Genomic DNA, 15,556 nt, shown 5'->3' with positions numbered 1-15,556 from the left:
TGGCCATAAGCTTACAGCTGCATACCCGCATCGGGACTTACAAGCTCCCGTTGCTGATGCCCGGGTGGTCTGATTGGCTCTGCTGCGGACACGCCAGGTTTGCAGCTGCGGTTCTTCAAATGTTAGACGTTGGCAGATGCAAGTCATGAGGGCTAAATGTCGGCTGAATACCTCGGTACAGCCCACCCCCAGGCGTTGTCTTGCTTGAGCAGTGGGTACTCGTGGCATCTAGTCCTAATAAGGGTTGGGCATCGCTAATATGGGGCGTCACCACAGCAACTGAAAGCAACAAGAGCCCACTTGGCACAATCTTTGTGGTGGAAATTGGTAAACAGCATTAGCACCTTATTGTTGTATTATTAACAAGCCCACAACTGCATAACCCTGCCCAGTACGGAGTAAGGCTTCATCTGCAACTACAAGAGAAAATATTCCGCGATACATACGAGTACGGATCCCCTCGAGGGAATCGCCACGACGAGATACCGGCCGCGAATCAGACGCGAGACAAGACCCTAGCCGTTCACAACAACTCACGCTGCAGCAAATGGAAGAGCTGACGAGTCTTCCCGACTCCCCCGCGACCGCTGGTGGACCCCTCCAGATGGCATCACCCGATCGCGTGAACCAGCGCCGCGAGAATCTCTTTGGCACATTGCGAGCTCAGGGAGCATCATCGGATAACCTCGCGAGCCGCGACAGTACGGTGCACGACAAGATCAGCCAGTTCAACAACATGAGCATGCAGGCGAGGCAGCAGGAGCGCAAGTCGGCCGATGCGGCGCTGAAGCGGGCCATGCTGGGTCGCGAAGAGGCCGAGGCCGAGATGAGGCGCATCAAGGACGAAGCCGGAGCCTTGCGGCGGGAGATTGAGGAGGGCAAGGAGCGGGAGAGGAGAGTGGGCGAGAGATTGGAAACCGTCATGGTAAGCTGGCAGAGCCCTTTGCTTCCATCACCTAACCCCCCAGCGTGGCACACTTTATTCTTTCTCGTCAGTATGGCCGGCTAATGTGAGCCTTTTTTTCGACGAAAAGGAAAACTATGGACGCGCAAAGGAGACACACGCACACACCCAGGCTCTGTGGGAAAAAGAAATTCGACGCGCGCGGAAGGAAAACTTCAAGGCGCAATCGACCATTGTCAAGCTTCAGGAAGACCTCAAATCCACCCGGGCATCAACGCAATTGATCGAGGAGACTCTACAACACGAAAAGGATAGGAACCATGTTCGAGAGGAGCAAAACATCAAGGCTCAAGCCACCATTAGCCAGCTCCAGGAGGACCTCAAATCAGCACAGGCTATGACCAAGCTAGTCGAAGAATCACTACAAAAGGAAAGGGACCGGAGCCTCGCTCGGGAGGAGCAAAACCTCAAGGCTCAGTCCACCATCAGTCAGCTCCATGAGGAGGTCAAAGCCGCGCAGTCCATGACCAAGCTAATGGAGGAATCACTACAAACCGAAAGGGAGAAGAGCCGCACCCGGGAGCAAGAAACGTTTGAGGCGAAATACCAGGCTAGCAACCTGCAGGACCAGCTCGAACAAGCATTCGCCCGCCTTAAGTTGGTCGAACAGGAGCGTGATGCCTACAAGGTGGCGGCCAAGAACGAAGAGGTTGCACGTCTCGCTGCCGAGGGTCGTATTCCCCTGCCAGCCGAGGAAGCAGATGACGAGTTTGCGTCACCCCCCAGGAAGCGAAGGATCGCATCGACTATCAGGTGCAGGGATCCCCGTGTTTCTCTTTCAACAATGGAGATCGTCTCGTCAGCTGCTAGCGAGCTGGAAATCGAGCAGCTTACTGAGCAATTGCAATGGGAAAGGCAGAGAGCTGATCGGGCTCAGGAGATGATTGAGTTCATGCAAGCCGAGTGCCAAATGCATTGTTGTCCATGCTCCAAGTCTAAACGTCGGACGAGCATGATGCAGCAGCTTCCCCGAGCGACCCCTGAAAAGACGAGACTTTCTGTGGAGGCTTCCATTGAGGAGAAGAAGGATGTGTCTACTCAGCCTCTTCCGTCACCCGCCCAGCAGCAGCAGGAGTTGAAGCTGGGAAAGGTGAGGAAGGGTGCCAGGCGAAGCACTGTCTTTTACCCTAAGGAGGGCGTCTTCCGCACAGTATCTGAACAAGAGGCCATTGAGCTGGAGGCACAGCGCAAGGCAGAGATTGTCATTGAGGCTCACGAGGAGGTTGAGCCAGAGCCATCTCCTCTCAAAGAAAAAACAGAAGCACATCAACGTACGTTTGCGAGAACACCGTCTACCGAGCCATCAGCCTATGATTTATCCCACGGGAGATCATCGCTCATGTCGCTCATCAATGCTCCGCGAATTGACGCCCTAGCTGACTCTCTTCCGAACTTTCATAGCATCCCGACGGTCCGTGACAACGAAACCGCTCAGGAGAGGATAATGCGATATCAGGAGGAGGAGGAAGGGGGCTTGAAGCTGGCACCAGCACCAGAGCCTCAGCCAGAACAGTTTTCTCTCCCCCGGAAACGCCCAGCCCCCGACTCCCGATCTACTTCCAAGAGTACCTACTCAGTAACTACCACAACCGTCCCAGTTCGAGACGAGCGGTCCTCTAGCTCGTTATCTTTCACCCGGGGCATGCGAACTGCGTCCAACAGCAGCAGTGCGAGCTTTGACACGAGCGATCCGGCAATGATACCGACCATGACGCGCGAAGAAGCTCTAGCCAAGATCCGCGAGAGAAGAGGACGCGCCAGGAGCACAACTAGGGGCGCAGCTACACCACAAAGCCGGCCAACATCCGGCATGGGCCGGCGGAACGTAAGCAACCCAATAGGCACGGTTGGAAGCAGATCCAGGTCCAGGCCCAGGAACGCATGAGGTGTCTTTTTTTCTTTTTTTGCTTCTTCTTTCAATTTTCATTTTCCCCTATGCTTTGAATTTATGCAACGGAGGGTACATAAAGAGTGGTATAAGCGGCGACGTTTGGGCTGGGCTGGGTTCGGTTGGCTGGGATATTTATATTGATATGAGGAGATGGATCACCTTGTTCATCCTCTTTACATATTTCTTGTTTTTTTCTTCCTCTTCTTTTTGGGGGCAATCCCCCCCCCCTTTTCTTCTTCTTCTCCTTCTTCCAGTCATTCTTTCTCTATGTTCTTTTTCCTTTCTCTCATCATCGCGCAATGCCCAACACGGAAAGGGATTCAGGGGAGGGCAAATTTGGAGCGCTGGCGAAGGCGGCGTTTTTTGGATGTCATGCTTGTGTTGGCGTTTCTTTTCTTGTGTTTTACTCTCCAAAGGTCCTTGATAGGTTCTCTTTGAAGTCAACAAAATTGGTATGAGGGTGTTTGCTTTTCTTGTTGTTTTTACTTTGTTTCCTTTTGGTCTTTGGCTACTTTTGCTCCTGGTGTTTGATATTTTGAAATTGATCCCCAATTGCATTGCATAATTGCTAGGTGTTTATGATTTTTGCATTTGTGCCGCTTCTTTAGTTTTAGAAAAAGCCCAAATCCACCATGGTGCCTGAAAAGCGACCATTTGCTTGATATCTCACGGGAATATTTCATTTGTTCAAAAACAGAAGAGAATATATGTAGTCCAAGTCAACGTATCTTATCTTACGCTCACATCAACACAATGGCATCAAGCTCAAAATAATTCTTAATAAGGACAAGGCAGAGAGATGTACAATTACCTCCGAATATTTGGTATCGCCTCGTTCCCCCAAGCAAGCCAATTCAATAAACTCCCTTCTCTTACCCTTTGCTCATTACATGTTATATACAAAAATACCTCCATTTTTTTCTCCTCTCCAGTTATTCAAAATCAGTCGCTAAGGAATTTTCTCGTCTTATTCCTACCCCTTTCCGAGCTCACAGCATCAATCTTCACGGCCACGAAAACGCACTCGACAGCGCTTTTGCCGCTCTTGCTCTCCTGAATGCGTAGCCTAAACTGTCCGGTCTTAACAGCCCATTCTTGGCCCTCGTGAGGAAGGCCAATATCGATGCTCTCGCCCGTCCTCCGGCGCTTTCTGGGATTCACAGGAGTCTCAGTATCAGGGGTAATAGCAGGAGTGGCATCTTCGGCTTCGTAGTTGCTCAGATCTGCCTCATAGTCTTCACCATTAAGGATGATTGACGACTCTGCTTCAAAGACGACCCGTACGAGATCCTCACTGAGAGGAGTGTTGCCTGGCGTGGCTGGTTGCGAACTGGCACCCCCTGACGCCATGAGGAGGCCCAGTGGCTGCGTGGTCGGAGGCAGATTGAGCTTTGTCGCAACCACCTCTAACATTCTCGCCACCCTAGCCTTTGTGCCGCCAAAGAACTCGGCTCTCACCCCTTCTGCTGAGAAGACGAATTTGGCCGTGGTTCCTCCAATCTCCAATACCAACTCTGCCGGCTTATTGTCGACATATGGGCGTGCATACTTGACATGCCTGACGGAGGAGCGCGAGGCCCCGTCGGACTCTTCAGTTGAGATGCTAACGCCACTCTTTTGCACATTCTCCAGCCGCAAGGCAATCTCTTCGATTTGGCGCAAAGGGTTATAGCTGATGGAGTGCGGAACAAGCTGCTGTTCGATGCCTTTAAAGTGAAAGTATCGAGCGTCGCGAAGGAGCTCTTGTCGATGATTCTCGTCGCGAATGCTGACCGGATACCCACGCAACAAGCGTAGCAGCTCGGCAAAGGTGTCGGCGTTGCGGTTGGGAACCGAAGGAGGAAGTATAGAGGGCGGGCGTATCAGCCCCTCGCGATCGAGGCCAGGGAAGAGGTCGTTTGGCTGGGAGAAGAAGAGAGCGAAGCCGAGGGAGAAGTAGTTTGGGGAATTAGCAGGATCGTTGAGGACGTCGCGAGGAATCTGGAATTCCCGATGGCCGATGGACATGAAGATGCTCTCCTCGTTAAGCTGAGAAATGAGCTTAGGAACTATACGTGACAGAGGTGGTTAGTGCCTTGGGTATCCTGTAAGGCAATTGGGAGCCATTGGGCTCACAAGAGAAGCATACGATTATAGAATTGGGCGTCCGCAAATAAGCGCACAAAGTGCGTCCCGTCCCGCGGCTTCACATGATATCCTTGTAGGTGCAGCGCAATGTCTCTAAATGTCTTGGGATCGCGATCGATGTACAGCGTCCGGATCGTGGAGGAGGGGTCTTCGCCTTTGCTCTCAGCCACTTTGATCTGGCAGAGAAAGTATTGCGAGAAATAAGACGGCGCTATATCAATCAGAAGAAGAAGAAAAGGAAAGTTAGCAAACAAGGGTACCGAGATCAGGGGTTGGTCTCGCCAAAGCAAGCCACAGCACGCGACGAACCATCAGAGGATAGAGATGCGCCGGACAGCTTGAACAGCTCGCCGCCAATCTGGATGGGAAAGACGCGCTCTCGCGGCAGGATCTGCGGGATCTTGTGGACGTCGGCTCCCGAATGCAAGGGAAGCCCGGCGGTGCTGGGCGCCTCGCTCGGGCTCGCAGAAAGCATGGCCACTTCTCTTGGGGAGGCGGACATGGACATCGAGAAGCGCCCCAGTTCCGGTGTCTTATTATATGTGTTGCTCTGTTGTCACCACAGCTAAGACGCCGGCTGCTGCGGGCGGCTACAGCGGCAGATGCAGGTAGAGCACGGCAGAGGCACTGATATGGGTCGAAGAAAAGAGAATAGCGATGGCGAGCGACGAACGATATTCGCGAAGACCAGCTAGAAAAGCGAACTGTTACTCCGTGGGTGGATTTGGATGGATTGCGGCGCTGGCCCCGGGCAACAACAGCGCCCCGGGCATTAGTTGCCGATAAGCAGAGCCCCAGACCGGCAGAGCCCCATTGCTGGGGGTGGCGGGAGAAACAAACAAACAGAAACAAAAGCGGAATTTGCCGGGGATGCAATTTGGAATCGCCGATGAAGCTGACAAAAGAGAGACGAGTTGCAGTTGCAGAAGAGAAAAGAAGTTTGTTTCGTTATCTTTTATCTTTTGCCTTAATCAAGAAGACTTGGCACTTGCTGTTCCAAGAAAGAAAGAGCAAAGGAAAGAAAAGAGTTGCGCCGTGATTGCCAATACCCGCGCGCGTTTCTGACGTAACGTGAAGTCTAAATCCCGCCGGATGGGGAATCTTCAGGGACCTTCAGGGACTTTCAGCGAGTCGTGAGTGGCTGGGCTGTTTAACTGCTTGAGGCTTCTTCTGCGCCACCCGCAACTAAAACTCGCTCTGTCCGTTTCGCGAGAATATGGCCCGGAATATTGCCCCAGATAATGACAATGATACGATGCGGAATAACGGAGTAATTAGTCTTTTGATGTTGTTATCATTATCAATCAATTAATCATGACGAATTGTTAACTGCAATGCGAGTGACTCAATTGCTTGTCCCTCGTATAGTCTCTTACTCGTTTGCCTGTATTCATTTACAGACACGGCGTCAACTTGCTTTTCAAACGGCGTTGCTTTGCTCACTTGCTCATCAATTCTACCCCTCCTCGCACAACTCCCACCACCGCTCCTGTCTGGACCATCTCGCTGCCTCCTCCAGCAACTCTGTGCTCAATCTCCGCCAGGCCTTCCAGCCAGGTAATCATAACCTCTGCGCTCACCTCGAGCTTCGTCAGCTGCTCCATCAGCGCTGTGATAATATCTGCCAGCGCTAGGCCCTGCGTTGTCTTCAGCGCATTAATCGTATTCAGACAGCTCGTCACGTCCGGCGTGCTCAAGAGCGTCTCCATAATCTCCTTGATGGCATCAGGCTGAGGCGCCGCAATGCAGTTGTAAATCGTTTCAGTCGTAATTGTCTCGCGCTTGATCTCGCTTTCCGGCGGCTTGGGTTCGTTCTTTAGTCTCAATGGTGTGCCTTCACGCTCAATAGTTAGCTTGGGACAGCAAATACAACCTCTGCGTGTAATGAAACTCACTTGATGCATGACAAGCCTGAAGCACGTTCAATGCCCTTCGCATGTCGCCCTTGCTCAGCTTCACCAGTGCATCCACGGCTTCACCCTGGATCTTGACATTCTCCTCCTCTACAACCTTCTCCACCAACACCCTAATGTCCCCCTCCTTCAACGGACTGAACCGAAATCTCGTACAACGGGACAGCAGGGCGGGGCTGAGCTTGTGAGCGTAGTTGGCAATGATGCAAAACCGTGTGTTTGCCGTGTACTTCTCCATGATTCTTCGTAGTGCCATCTGTGCGGTGTTGGTCATGGCATCCGCCTCGTCCAGGATGATGAGCTTGAACCCTGCAATCGAATTGCCCTTTGCTGCACTGCTGCCCATGGAAAAGATTTGTTTTGTGCTAGCAAACGTCTTAATCTGTTCTCGGACAACATCGATGCCTCTATCGTCGGAGGCGTTCAACTCCAACACCATCTGGCGCATGTTGGCAGTGCCGTAGATTCGTCGTGCTAGGGCCAAGATGGTAGACGTCTTTCCCGTGCCGGGAGGTCCGTAGAGAAGCAGGTGAGGGAGGCGATTCGACTCGACAAACTTGTTGATGGTAGCTAGGATGTCTTGGTGGCCGGACACATCGTCGAGCGTTACTGGACGATACTTTTCAACCCTGAACAAGGTATTGTCAGTGGGCTGCTTTGTTCAAGAGCACAAATTTCGATTCCTTCGTACCATGGCAGGGTATCTTCAACTTCAACCGGCAGGTTAGCAGCACTCCGTTTGCCCTTGGTCGCCTCAGCCGAGAATGTGATATCGGCGGATGGACCAGGACCATCAACGTCCATCTCATCCTCGTAGTCGGACATTTTTGGCGGGGAAAAGCAGTTGCAGAGGTAAAATTCAAGCTTTTCGATTCAATTCCACTTGGTCTATGGCTTTATAATGAGCTGATCCCTGGGTGACAAGATGCAATCGTCGTCGTTAATTTTTTGTCATGTGCAAAGTATGGAGCTGAACAAGTGCAGCAGCTACACGCGCCGAGACGTGTTCTGCCCATTAAAACCCCTGCAACTGCGCCACAGCATGGAGCAAGGTTAGCCACTAAAGGACTGGAAGCCACAACACTCAGCACGATGTACTTTAAGCATCAGCACATCACACAATGCATCTACGACCAGGTAGTAATATATGCTCTTAATGACTACTGCTAGTAGGTCCTGTATGGTACATTCTTATTTCTCGTAATTGTACGTCCTCTGGATCAATGTTGTATTCATTTCTCCTATTTCTTCAATCCCGCCCAATACCCTTTCCAATATACACAAAAAGATGATTATGATAATAACACAAGAATCGTAAAAAGAAGAAGAGGGAGAATAAGAGGAAGAAGGAATATTAGGATACATGCTCTCTCCGTTTATTGTCTCATGGCTGTCTTTCACATGATGCGACCAGTCGCCGTGCCAGAACAGAAAAATAGAATGGCTTGAAAAGTTCCCAAATTCGTGAAGCAAGAAAGGATAAAAGAAGCAGAACAAGGCAAGAAAATGAAAACGCCCCATCATGTCCCTATGTTCATCAAAAGGAAACGTATACGTGTAAACGATTTGCGCCTACCATGAACCAATTAAGCGCAACGGTCACTGCTCAAGAGGCAATTCGTTCTGCAACCGTACGGACAACGCCGAGACCAATGAAGCTGAATACCATGGGCACTCCTGCCACTGCAAGCCACGAGATTCCTGTGATGGTTTTGTCTCGTTAGTCGTCTTCTCGATATTCAAGGGTTGCAATGTTGGATTCCTACCTGCATAAACCACGAGTTTCGTGACAACTTCGACATCATATCTCACTCGCGGCTTCACCAGCTGAGAAAAGACTTCTTTCTCGTCACGCGCATCCTCCATGGAAAGATAAATATCCGGGTTCCCGTTCTCTGATCCCTGCATAACCAGAATGTCATTGGGACCTCTCAGCGACTCATTATCATTAAACGCTGCCTTCTGGGCACCTGAAGTTTGTGCTCCCTTGCCTGACTTATCTTCCTCTTTGCCATTGAGATCCATATTGCTTGATTTGCTCTTGAGACTTGCATTGCTTCCAATGCTGTCCCGTCGCTGCCGTTCCCGGTAAGCCAAGGTTTCGTATGCATCCGCCGCGCTCTGAGGCCCGATAGAGACCGATCGACCTCGAGTTGTGGGATGTCGAATACTCTCAACCATGCGAGGAAAATCAGAGGCTGTCGGGAATAATGTATCCAACCGCGATCCGGGAGGCACAGACTTGTACTCGCTAGCGGGCGTAAAGAATCTTCGGGGCAGGTCAAAGCCGGTCGACTCGATAAGACGGAATAGGTGAGGCAAGACCTTGAGCAGTGTAGGCTTCATAGTCTCGCGCCAAACAAAAATGGCAATGATTCCCACAACCATCCTTGCCGCTATAACCCACGACACATACGGCAAAACACCCATGCTAGACTCAGCGCCAGCTAGGAAAGTCCTTCCGACAGTCCAAGTGCCGACTTCCAAGCCGATTACTACGCCGGCGAAGGCGACACTATCGTCGAAGCACGGACAATCATCTGCAGGCTCGGGATGAATTCGCACAAAGACGACAACAACCAAGCCAGCGATGACGGGAACCAGCCAAGTGCCGTGCTGCATTGCGGCGTCCAATGGCGGCCCGTAATAGTATTCCAGGACGGTGATACCAGCCCCCATTATAGATCCGATGATAACGTCCAAGAACCCATGCATACCGCAGTAGAGTCGCCCAAAGACAATCGACACAGCATAAAAGTACGACAGGATCTCGAGGAGCAGCTTTGTCGTGTCGGAAAAGGTGTTGAGGGGGTCGCGCAGGTGCAGAATGGCGTAGACGGCAACGGACACGGCATTGGCACTATGAGTCGAAGGGAAGCCATACTCGAGCGCGGCGGATCCAGACATGGTGATGCGGTTGAGCGGCGGCGACAGTGGCCGGGGCAGCGAGTAAAAGTCCTTGATGAAGCCTGTCCAGAAGACACCCAGCGCCAAGATGTGGACCAATCTGCGCCCACGACATTAGCAATCCCAAGCTCCAAACCCATATAGCAAGTAGATCAAGCGACAGTAGATGCCGCCGCACTTTTGAACGAAGCAGGTTCTTCATCCCCAAACATACCCCTTGGCAAAGGCCGCATAGCCACCCCAGAACAGCATGGGCAGGAAGATCATGAAGAAGGTGTGCGTGCCCAGGTTGGCCGTGATGGCGAAGTAGCTGTCGAGCGCCGGGGTGCGCAACTTGCTCTGGAGAGCAGCCAGATACGGCGTCTCCCAGCGGATGAGCGGGAGCGCCTGTTGTCGCAAGTTATATCTCCATTTTGGCAGCGCTCTTTTATCTACAGGTGGCCTTGTGTCAGCGCATGCGTCTTGCTGCCTTTGAATGTCACCGTCCCCTCTAATTGCTCCTCTCGTCTGCGCTCCAGCTTCAACTCCTCTCCCCCGATGCTCGATCTTCTCATGACCGTCGCACAACACCGATCCTGCTCGAGGATTGTCTTCATCTCTTCTACCGCCACCACCGGGAGCTGTGTTGGACCTACAATGATCGAGACTTCTCAGCCCCGCGTCAGGAACGCTGTCCTTGTGCTTGTGATGCGGCGGGGCATCGCGTCGCGTGCCGCTCATGGTGGGAATCCCAGGCAGTCGACAGCGCTGTCAGGGAGGATCTCAATGTGTCGTGGGACGATATTGGGAACCGACATGGAGTGACAGCGGAGGGGAGTGACAGGCAGAGTAGGCGGAGGGAAAAGCGAAGACGTGGCCCCGGAGTCCGCAGTTTTTTATTAGTGAGATGCGATGCGACGAGCCCTGGCGCAAAAAAAAAAAAAAAAAATCGCACTGAAGTAAAAAGGCAAGCCACCAAACCCTGTAAGCCTCGTGCTCCAGCAGTTATTTACAGTACAGCCAAGAGACTTCTATCTATGCCTGGATATTAATCAAAGCCACCACGGGTAATACGAAGAAAAAAAAAAGCCAAATGGAACATGCCCTTTTTCCAAGTTGGCTTAGCTGCCGAGGGATTTACCAAATTGGGTTCTTCATTTACCACAGATAGCGGTACGTTGCCGGCCGTAAAACCAAGATAAAGGCCGTCGAGGCGTCCATCCGCTTTGCTTACACCAAATGTGCTGTACTGTAGATCCTACCAGCGCTACTCCGCACCGAGGTACGACCTGCAAGCCAAGGGTCCATAACCGCTTTTGAAACGGCCAAACACCAGTATTGCAGGGTACTTCTGTTTCGTGAGTATGTAGTAGGTATTTGGCGGCTATAAGCGCTTGTGGAATCACAGTCGGCTGAATTGCATAGTCAGTCCCATGGATATCCATCATGGATCGATGTGTATCAGGGTCCATCTCAGACAAGAAGTTATGTCTCCGGGACATGGATCACATGCATCATCCAGTCCATCCGCCAGACACTAAGGCATAGCACCTTTTAGTGGATCAACGGATGGCTTCAGGCCCCCAGCTCCCCCACTGATTCCCCAAAACAGCACCGAGCATCTCCCGCTCTCCAGTAAAAACACCAAAACTCATTAAACGCATCCTCAGCCCTAAATCTCAATCCAAACCGATCGAGGCTCAACACCATGGCGCTGCCCCTTGCAGGCAAGCACTGCGTCGTCGTCGGAGCCACCGGCGTCATCGGATTCTCCATAGCAAAGGCATTCTCCCACCAGGGCGCCGTCATCTCTCTGCTGGGCCGCTCCGTCCTCGATGCGCGCCCTCGTCTGGAGCCGCAGCTTCGTCCGTACAGCCTACCCGGGACTGACGCCGACACTCCCTCGGCTCACCAGTTTATTCGGCTGGATGCTTCGAATCGGGACGAGATTAAAGCTGTGTTTAGTCCACGCGGATCATCCAAGGTAATTAATTGTCTACTATAATTAAAAAAAAGAAGAGAATTGATATCCCTGTATAAGCCACGTGCCTCATGAATTTCTTCTAATGAACCGGATCTACTCATGTATAGTCATTCGTCGGACCAATTGATATCCTCGTCAACTGTGCTGGCATCTCTCAGACTACCCTGTTAAAACGAACTCCAGATGAAGAGCTTTCATCCATCGTTGATACAAACTTGCTGGCTACTATGCTTGTGTGTAAACACGCAAAGATGAGGCCAAACGGTATAACCCTCTTCTCCATGATGTTACCAGCCGTCCCCCTGTTGTGATTCCCAGACTAATTAACAGCTGTATCCTTTCCTAGGCTGCATCATCAACGTCTCTAGTCTCATGGCAACAAAAGGTGGCTTGGGGGCCACGGCTTATGCCGCGTCCAAGGCCGGAGTAGTTGGTAAGACGGCATCATGCTTGCATCTCTGTGTTTTCTTTTGTGTACTAAATACATTGTTTTACATACATTTCATGTGGTAAAATGCTCATATCGTCTTAGGCTTTACCCGTGCCTTGTGCCTTGAGATGGCGTCTCGGTCTATCCGTGTAAATGCTCTGCTGCCCGGCTGGGTTAACAGCTCCATGTGGACTGGTGTGTATATCCTCCTCCCTATTTCTTGTCCCTTAGAAACGATGATTGTTCCTCCTCCCCTTGTACCCAAGCTAATGTACAACCCAATATTAGATCTTAAGCCAGAAATCCAGCAAGCCTATCTCAGAGATACTCCCCTCAACAGAGTGGCAGATCCCACAGAGGTTGCTGATGCTGCTCTGTTTCTGGCATCCAACGGCTTTGCCAACAACTGTATTCTCAACCTCGACGGCGGGCTGAGTGCTGCTTGAGACATCACAGCAGCTTCTTTGGCGCTCAATGCAGCAATGTATATCATTAATCATCGATGACGATGGCTCCACCGGCGTCTTCCACAACCACCACGTCATCGGCCGAGCCGACAAGCTTCGCTTTTTTGAAAGGTGGGCTGCTATCGTCGGGAAGTGGTCTCTTGGTGCCTTTAGACTCCTCTACCACCTCGTCTTCTAACGAATGCTTTCCGTTTTGCTGGCCGTGGCTATTGCCGTTGGTCTCGACTGGAGAAGACTTCTGAGTCTTGTGGGGGATTTCAGGACGGCCAGCATGTACCGTGCGGAATGACTCTCTTTGGTTATCCAAGATGCTGCACTCGATTAGCTTCTCGCTCCTGACAACTTCATTACATGGTACATACCCATTTTGAATATCAATCACCAAATTGACGAATGGGGCATCATCGTCCTCATCGGTGACAGTGAGAAAACTACCCCCTTTAATTCCTACATAATTGTTAGCTTCTTTGTTGTGATCGGGAGGGGAAGAGAATCGTTGAAATGCCATACCAAGCTCAGTGAGTTTCTTTCCGAGGTTGTCTGTCTCGTCTGGGTCATACAACACGCCAACGTCGTTGCTCACGACAAACTCCTTGTCTCCATAACCGAACTGGTCCTTTACCAACTCCTCGACGATGTCTCCAAGTGTTGCCCGGGACAAATCGGCAATGACACTGGTGTAATAAACTCCGCAGACGGGGCAGTTGGGATTTGGTTCTCGATTCTTATCTGGAGCCAACAGTCTTGCATTGGCAAAGGGTGTTAGGAATACTTCCTTAGCCTGGCCGTATTCGCCTTTGAGAACTTTGAAGGACTGCAAGACACAGAGACCTGCGACAATGGCGTTTGTTGTGGCAATAGCGGGGATGATATTGCCGGCCATCTGTTTGATGTCGAAACGAGATTTCACATCGATGCCAAAAACTGTGGAACGAATGTTTGCGCTGGATGCTACAAAGTCCAGAGTATCGTCGTCGTCTTTGTCAAAGGTGATGGTCGGCTCAGGAGCGGATGGATCCTTGTTCGCCCTCATTTGAAGCAGTCGCTTGCTGAGCCGATCAAGACTGTCATTGAAGACAACAAGACTTTCTTCAAGGGACCAAACTTTCTGTCCATCCGCAAGTATGGCATCTTTTGATTCGAGAGCCTGGCCGGCTCGTGCCATCACTTCATCATACTTGAGCGCTTCAGGGGCGCGACGTGATTTCCACATGTCTTCCACAGATCGCAGGCGCTCGATATCAGAATTAAAGACTTTGTCGAACAGCAATCTTGGAAATTCAGATGTCCCTATTGCTCCTCGGATTTTCTTGAGAGCGTCTGACTCTTTCTTTAGTTCTTCAATCTCCTGGGCTGATAAATTTGTTCAGTATAAAGCTTCTTCTTGCGCCGGGTATGATGGATGGCCTACCGTTATCCGCATCCGCTGAGTGATCAAAAGCGGATTCATCCTCACTGACGCCAAAGATTTCACTGAGTAGAGTATGTTAGAAAGGACGATGACGAAGGCATACCGGATGCAAGGAGAAGCCTCTTACTTGAGTAGATAGCTTTTGCCCCAAACTATGCAATGGATTGGCTGGCTCGGTGTGCTTCGAATCGTACATACGGGAAATGACTTGGGGGTGTCCTTGGGAGTGCAGTCGTAGCAAGCAGTGACGCCCTTTTTGATGACCTGGACTTGGCCATTGAAACCAGTCGTGCCGCTCTCAATTAGGGGAACATCTGCCGCCAAGCACATCTTATTCACATGCCGCCTAGCGTCGAGATTGTCGAGGGCATTGAAAACGATCTTGAAGTCACGAAACCACGGAACGCTGAACTCGGCGTCTTTGATGTTGGCATGATGCGCGACAATCTTGACGTTTGGATTGAACCTTTGTGCCGCCTCTTTGGCAACCTGCCCTAGAAGTTAGCATTGCGAAACTCGGCCGATCTCTAGCGCAGCCTCGGCATCCAACGCACCAGCGACTTTGATTTTTTAATATGCTCGTGTCGGAAGAGGAATTGTCGGTTGAGGTTGGACAGATCGATCGTATCGAGGTCGACGATGTGAATTTCGCCGAAGCCGTTGAGGACTAGGTTTTTCAGAAGCTCGCATCCGATACCACCAGCGCCCACCATGAGCACTCGCGCCTGTGACCAAGGTCAGTGTCCAAGTTCGAATCCAACAGGGGAAAAAAAGATTATTGAAGCAAGAGAAAATGCGAATTTAGTAGAAGCAACAGAGGGGGTGAATGGCTCAGATCAAATGGGGGAGCTGACTGCCAGCGTGGGTTCAGATCGCGGGACAGTAGAGTTTAAGCTTCCAAAACCACAGCCTCATCATCCTACGTACATGCTTGACTGAGGAATTCAGAGATGCGCCCAGCGACTGGTGATTAAATCGATCGCGCGTAGCCATTGCGTTTCGCTGAGGAGGTGCGGGATGTGACGCGACAATCCGCGGCGGCTGCTGAGGCTCTTGGGCAGCGGTGGCAGCAGCAGCAGTTGACGTGCTCTCGACTGTATCCACGGCAGCCTCTCTGGGAGCCTCCATCGCTACCATCAGCGCGAGTGACGGGCACTGAGGCAGGAAATAAAGACAGTTGCGATGACGAGAGATTCGGGGTTTGTATTTGGGGATGAAGTTCGAAGGCGGTCGGTCGTAGGTGAAGCAGAAGGCGTCGAATCGATTGCGCCAAACCTCGTCACTTTTTCAGCTGTTGGTCTGGCGATGCTCGGCGCAGGTGCAGCTCCAGGTCTTCAAGTACAAGGTACGAGGCAGTTGGAAAACCGGATTGCGACCAATGAGATGAGGTCAGAGGCCCGGGGAATATGCCCGAGGGGCCCGTGCGTTCCCAGCGTGCTGATTGGCTGAGCTAAGATAAGAGATTGGCGGGAGTGACTTTGAG

At 51.4% G+C, this 15,556-nt stretch overlaps 5 protein-coding genes across 5 annotated transcripts; 2 read left to right on the top strand and 3 right to left on the bottom strand.

The window, feature by feature from the left end:
- Positions 1–547: 547 nt before the first annotated feature.
- Positions 548–2,849, top strand: M431DRAFT_1614 (hypothetical protein; the record flags this gene model as incomplete). The annotated part of the gene is made up of 2 exons (XM_024912989.1): positions 548–925; positions 1,035–2,849. 2 exons carry the CDS (start codon positions 548–550, stop codon positions 2,847–2,849), a joined length of 2,193 nt encoding a protein of 730 aa, XP_024778616.1.
- A 33-nt stretch (positions 2,850–2,882) lies between these two features.
- On the bottom strand, positions 2,883–3,605 carry M431DRAFT_291036 (hypothetical protein). Its single transcript, XM_024914088.1, has one exon. It carries the CDS (start codon positions 3,411–3,413, stop codon positions 2,988–2,990), a length of 426 nt encoding a protein of 141 aa, XP_024778615.1. The 5' UTR covers positions 3,414–3,605; the 3' UTR covers positions 2,883–2,987.
- A 192-nt stretch (positions 3,606–3,797) lies between these two features.
- M431DRAFT_490567 (hypothetical protein) lies at positions 3,798–10,522 on the bottom strand (the record flags this gene model as incomplete). Its single annotated transcript, XM_024916817.1, is given in 10 exon segments — positions 3,798–4,883; positions 5,018–5,193; positions 5,292–5,433; positions 6,482–6,816; positions 6,878–7,524; positions 7,587–7,759; positions 7,779–7,801; positions 8,590–9,902; positions 10,017–10,233; positions 10,438–10,522. The coding sequence occupies 10 exon segments, from the start codon at positions 10,520–10,522 to the stop codon at positions 3,798–3,800; spliced, it is 4,197 nt and encodes a 1,398-aa protein (XP_024778614.1).
- A 967-nt stretch (positions 10,523–11,489) lies between these two features.
- Positions 11,490–12,431, top strand: M431DRAFT_68884 (hypothetical protein; the record flags this gene model as incomplete). The annotated part of the gene is made up of 4 exons (XM_024921774.1): positions 11,490–11,765; positions 11,873–12,029; positions 12,112–12,198; positions 12,298–12,431. Coding segments are annotated over 4 exons (654 nt in total), but the record flags the coding sequence as incomplete, so codon positions are not given.
- A 256-nt stretch (positions 12,432–12,687) lies between these two features.
- Positions 12,688–15,210, bottom strand: M431DRAFT_74829 (hypothetical protein; the record flags this gene model as incomplete). Its single annotated transcript, XM_024922272.1, has 7 exons — positions 12,688–12,973; positions 13,025–13,109; positions 13,173–14,015; positions 14,074–14,135; positions 14,201–14,562; positions 14,628–14,798; positions 15,001–15,210. 7 exons carry the CDS (start codon positions 15,208–15,210, stop codon positions 12,688–12,690), a joined length of 2,019 nt encoding a protein of 672 aa, XP_024778612.1.
- Positions 15,211–15,556: the final 346 nt, after the last annotated feature.

Source organism: Trichoderma harzianum, assembly GCF_003025095.1.
Source record: "Trichoderma harzianum CBS 226.95 unplaced genomic scaffold M431scaffold_2, whole genome shotgun sequence".
Taxonomy (NCBI): Eukaryota; Fungi; Ascomycota; class Sordariomycetes; order Hypocreales; family Hypocreaceae; genus Trichoderma; species Trichoderma harzianum.
The sequence above is the reverse complement of the archived record's forward strand: the minus strand, read 5'-3'. Positions and strand labels throughout refer to the sequence as shown.